The sequence below is a fragment of the Atta colombica genome, unplaced genomic scaffold, assembly GCF_001594045.1.
Source record: "Atta colombica isolate Treedump-2 unplaced genomic scaffold, Acol1.0 scaffold100, whole genome shotgun sequence".
Lineage (NCBI taxonomy): Eukaryota > Metazoa > Arthropoda > Insecta > Hymenoptera > Formicidae > Atta > Atta colombica.
Window position 1 is genome coordinate 62072 of NW_017259185.1, and position 6222 is coordinate 68293.

At 24.2% G+C, this 6222-nt stretch overlaps 2 protein-coding genes across 2 annotated transcripts in view; both read left to right on the forward strand.

Annotated features, from left to right (window-relative positions):
- Window positions 1–135: 135 nt before the first annotated feature.
- Window positions 136–670, forward strand: LOC108684516 (nose resistant to fluoxetine protein 6-like). Its single transcript, XM_018188873.1, has 3 exons — window positions 136–157; window positions 291–433; window positions 518–670. Exons 1-3 carry the CDS (start codon window positions 136–138, stop codon window positions 668–670), a joined length of 318 nt encoding a protein of 105 aa, XP_018044362.1.
- A 5138-nt stretch (window positions 671–5808) lies between these two features.
- LOC108685509 overlaps window positions 5809–6222 on the forward strand; it is a 2821-nt gene continuing 2407 nt past the window's right edge. The window contains 2 exon segments of the mRNA XM_018190335.1: window positions 5809–6048; window positions 6050–6109. Coding sequence (XP_018045824.1) covers window positions 5809–6048; window positions 6050–6109 — 300 coding nt within the window.

Sequence of the window (6222 nt, forward strand, 5' to 3'; positions counted from 1 at the left end):
TGTTTGTGTCTTGCTAGCGCTTGCTACGGTTTTGTATTTAGTCTTTATGAGAGACACATGTCCGTTTTGGCTACTGCAATTTATGTTGCACTGTACAAAATATTCTGGGCAATACCTATAGCATTAATTATAATAATGTCTTTTATTAAACATGGAGGTTTGTTTATTTATTAATATATAATTATATTAAATTAGCATAGTTTCATAATAAGCATAACATATTATTTTTTAATTAGTATTTTAATTTAAAAACATGTTTTAATAATAATATACGCTTGCCTTTGTTACAGATATTATTACTCGGACTTTATCATTTAAAATCTGGATTCCATTTAGCAGACTCACGTATTGTGCTTATCTTTTACATCCTGTCATCATACGATCGATTTACTTAAGCCGTGAAACAACAGTTCACTTTGAATTTTTATTTATAGTAAACATACGAACATTTAAAATTCTTAACTTAAGAAATAGTTTAAAAAAATGTATTTATTCCTTTTTTAATTTTTCTTTTCAGATGGTTATGGGTGTGGGATATATTGTGATTAGTTATTTTTGCTCCTATATATTGTCTGTGATGGTAGAAATACCTTATATCTTGTTGATGCGAATGTTCATTCAATATCGTATTATAAATAAATATAAGATGTTTGATATAAAAATATCGTAATTTTGTATCTAAATGTATTGTGTATCTATATGTATATATACATATGTGTAATACTATATTAAGAGATATTGTAGTATTAATTAAAATTCATGCAATTATAAATTATTATACTTGTATACTTTGTCATTAATATTAATATATTACAATAATTATTCAAAATAACGAAACATTAATACAAATTTGTTGCAAAGTTATATTTTAATTTAATCATATTACAAATTTTTTAATTCTACTATTACAAATTGCAAGATTAAAAAAATAATTTTTATTTTTATTAAAAGGTGGATTACAAAGAATTATTAAATGATGTATTTGTTACGCTTAAGTTTTATAAATTGGATTAGGAAAAGTATTTCGAAAACTAAATAATAAATCTTTCTCTCTCTCTCTCTCTCTCTCTCTCTCTCTCTCTCTCTCTCTCTCTCGTATAAAGTGCATTATATTAGAAATGAATACGCTAAGTATACCAAACTAGCTACTATTTTCTATGCAAGATTTTCTATACAGTGAATTTTAAAACATATTTATATTTAAGTTTATCAACTAAAGACATTTGATTTTTAATTGCATATTTTTAACAGATAATAGTTTAAAAAAATTTTTACTAAATCATTAAAAAAATTTAAATAATAAAATAATTTAAATTTAAATAATTAAAATTTCTTATTATGTAAATAATTTAAATAATTTTATATAAATAATTTGTTTTGTTATGTTTAGCAACGTAATAAAAAAAACATTCCGGTATGCATAAAACCATAAAAGCGTACGTTATATTACGCGATAATGACTACGACAATTCGCGATTATTTAGGTATTTATAAAAAGTATTGTACACATTAACGATCGTTTATAATACAAATAAACATTATTATTTTTGATAACATAAATGAAGAACATTATTTATTTGATACAATATTTATTCGTATATTTAATCATTTATTAGAATGTTCATCGCAACATACAATTCTTCTTTACACTACAAGCTGATTTAACTTGCGATTCAATTTTCATTCCGCAATAACTCAAATACACTTTGATGATCGCAATCGTATTTCTTCAATTCGTCCCACAGAAGCTCAATGAATATTTCTTTATCTGTATATAGTGGGCACCAAATGTATGTATATCTATCATTCTCAATATCTGTATATTTTCCGAATAATTTAAATTTTTGCGCTTTTGCACATATTTCATTCAGACGGTTATACAATACACCTAACATCTGTAATAATTTTTTTGTAGCTAATGTAAATCTGTGAAAGAAAAGTGTTAAAATGTAAGTTAAGTTTGTAACTCAGTCATAGAAATTTTCACATAAAAACTAGTGTAAAAAGATTTGACATAAAAAAATGGAAACTATACATACTCTTACGGAAAAAACATTGAAAATTTTGAAAAAGCATTGTTGTATAATTTTCAGTGCTTTTTTTTTATAAGGGAAATATAAATGTAACAGAATAATGTTTTTTGACTTACGTAATAAGACTCACATTTAATTCCTCATTTTTCTGAGAAATACGTCAATAGAGATATTATTAACATTATACATTTTATTAATTTTTCTAAATAAATTATGAGCCATGCTTACAATATCAATGTAATTAAGATGAGGTTGTCAATTGTGGAAAGATATTCATTAACTCGTTGTATCTGACAATCTAGATTTTTTTTGTATTACTTTTGAATCAATTAATAGAATCATTATTTTTGGCATTTTATGCAATGAATTTAAAGTCATTATTCCTATTCGATGTTATTGAGTCATATAGCACAGGCAGTTACGATCATTCCAGATGCGGGAGAAATTTCTTCGCAGTGTGCGGCATATGATTGGATCTTTTCGAAATCAATGTCTTGAAATTTACCTGCAATACCCTTTTGTACCTATGTGACCAATAATAAGCATTATGCCATGAAACATACTGTGAATGATGACAGACAGGCGAATTCCTCGTCAATCATAAATTTTGTGAATACATATATTTTAAAAGATGATATTGTAATTTGCTCTTTGTATAAGATATAAACAAGCAAATAATAAAATGTTTGTACAATTTCCTTCCAATGAGGTGGACTATATAAATTGTTTGTGAATCATACAACTACTTGCTCACGCAGTAGCTTCATATTTTGGATGGAATTGTTGTAGAAATTTAGAAATTCTTGTATAGGTATATTAAGATGTAGGTAGATTTGAGGAAAGTCTATTTCAATATTATTTTTTGAAGGTAAGTGATAAATCGGTGAATGTCATCGTGGTACGTAAATCTATGCTAGCTATTATACTATTTTTTTTATGCTCCCCGCATGTTCACCGAATAAACTTATCCTGCCTGGTGCAGATATTTAAAAATGAATCATTTTTATGAATACCAGTTTCTATTACTTACAAAATATCTGTAATCAAGTTATCAAATCTACGTTGATTTTTTATACAAATTTTCACAATATGTAAATTTAGAGTTCAACTTCACCAAAATTTAAAATAATCTTCTGTTTTATCTGATTGTTCTGATAGTGCAATAATAGTTTGCAATAATAGTGGAAAAAAGTGAATAACATCAAATATTTTTCAAGATTTTAATCTAAATTAAATGTTCTTAATTAATTAACAACATTACATAAAATATTATTTATGCGCTTTAATTAAAAGATATTAAAATTACCTTTTAATCTGATAATAATAATAATACTTTATATTGTTACTTATTTTATAAAATAAGTAGGACTAATTTAAATGAATTTTTATTGAAATAGCTATTAGTAAATGATTATTTAGCTAAGTCTGCTACGACTTAAATCTGCTACTTCTTGTAACAATGCCAGTAAAAAGTTTAAGTCATTAACGGGCGGTTAAAAGCGAGAAATAATGACATGTATAGAGTAAATTAATAATATTTACAAATTGAACTTTATTTTTATTTTCCTGTCCTTGAATATTTTATTTAAATTATCAAACTAAAGAATCACAGGGTGACTGTGCTTTTATAGAACTAAATCATTCTAATATATTTCTTAAATTAATTTTTTTTTTAATTGAATGATGTCCGCCATTTGATAAAATTTAATTTTTGATATATTTATAAAATGTATCTAAAGAGATAACAAGTAATTTTTTGTGACCGATAAGGTTTGTGACCGGAGCTTTGGCAGTCCAAAAATTGAAAAATATCGACATTTCGACTGTCGATATAACTTTTTCGATCGTCGATAAATATCTACCGAGAAATTATAATACAGTATCATATAAAAATTCATTATTTATTATTATATATAGATTTCATAAATAAGCATACATATATGATATAATTATATACGTGAAAATGCATTTTTTCATTTATCATGTACAAGAATAATTAAGCATTAATAATACTAATTAAAATGTAATTTTAAATAAAAATTGAATATTGATTTATAGATATGTTTACAAAACATTATCAAGATAGAAATAAATTATAAAATTAATATTACATTATAAACTATATAATTTTAGCAGTAAACTTCCCAAGTCTGTCGGTCTTGAATTATAATTTGTCGGTAAATAGGATGTACATTTTTTATATTATCATCAACAAAATGTTTCATTTTGTATAGAATAAATTAACATTCGATAATTACTCCTCTAATTAATTTTTTATAAATAATCATGATTGAAATCTGTATTAATATTGTTTTATCTAAAAAATAAAGATGTTAATATTATCACAGTAAATTTGTAATGGAATCAATTCAAAAGTAATATGAAAAGAAAGAAATATCAAATGAAAGATACACTTTTCATGTATAATAGGATAGCTTTTACATCGGAATTTAGAATTTAGAGTATAGCTCACTTGTAACTGGCTATATGGTTTGTCATTTACGTTCAATAAAAACGCGCGTGCGCCTTGCACCAATCTGAGATACCTTCGGACATCAGAATTGCACAGGGCTAGTGCTCAATGGTAAGAGTGAATTTTCTTATCACGGTCATATTTTTCTTGATTGTGTTCGTACGAAGTGATCTGTGACGCGTGAAAAATGGATGAATTTACTTGAACATCCTCGGCTTGTTTTGCGTAAGATTGGTGCTCGAAGATATATATTGAAACAATCAAAGAGACGAGAAAGGAAATGGAATGAAAGAGTGACTGGAGATTTAACGTTGTCACATTACTTTTGAGAAGGTTTTATATATATATTTGTTTAATTTAATTTATTACAATTTAATTTATTGTTGTATTTTTTGATTAAATGCTCCTTTTGTGATATTTCCTTAACATATTATGATAATACTTATATTTTTATTTTTTATTTTATTTGTTTATGTTTAAGTTTAGATACAAATATATACATATTTAAAAATATAAAATATACCAATTTATTATTTAAAAAATTATTTTGATCTTTTTAGTATAATTTTTATAAAACTTGTTACATGTTCATCAATTATTTAGCTTAGTTAGAAAAACGTTTAAAAAAAAGTTTATGTTTTGATAAAAATAGCTTGCAAAATAGATTAGAGATAATTTCTAAAATAATGATATTAATAATTATCAATAATTTAGAAATAATTTATATAAAACATATTTAGGCGGTCCATAATTTGTGTCGATTAAAATTTAGACTGGAATTTTATTTATAATTTTATATGTTGTATAATACAGAAAACATTTGTAGAATTAAAATATATACACAAAACGTCACAAACATATATAAAATATATAAAATTATATCAAAACATATAGCATGTAAAATCATAAATAGAGTTGCATTTTGAAATCTGACGTATTAATTAAGATTGTTTAAAGTTTTTAATTGATGTTGCACATAATATCTGATAATTAACATTATAGCATTATGTTTGAAATAGAGTTTATATTTTATTATTATAAAAAATTATTTTTTACTTCCGATATTTTCTATTTTTTTATACATTTCAAACATTGTTTCTTTTTGTATTATAAAATTATTTAAAATATTACAAAGGTGTATGTACAAAATATTGTAATAATATTGTAATAATATATTCGTAATAATATATTCGATAATAAATTCAAATTCTTCTCTTTATATTATTTTTTAAAATTTATATTATTACTTTTGTCATAAATCGAAATATTTTAATTCAGCTTTGTTACTTTACGAATTTACAGATGAGAGCATTGGACACAATTATGAATTCAACTTGCGCTTACTGTACACTTGAACCACCCCCCGACATCCTTCACATACCTCCGCCACCATTCCCGGCTATTCTTCAACAAAGTTCTGATTTTTATCCGAGTTCTGATATTCTGCCATTCCCACCGCATTTAAATGACAGTCCTTGCAAGCATTTCTGTGACCGACGCTCCGAAGGAGTTCAATATATAGAAATGCCTCAACAAGGTTGGTAAAAAAACATCTATTTACATGAAAAACTTAATTGGTTTAATATATATTTAAATTTTTATTAAACCATTTTATATAAACGCATTAATACGGATAATCATAAATTATTTTATACTTTATTAACTATATTTTATTACTTTTTGAAAATTTTATATCTAAATTTAGATATATATATA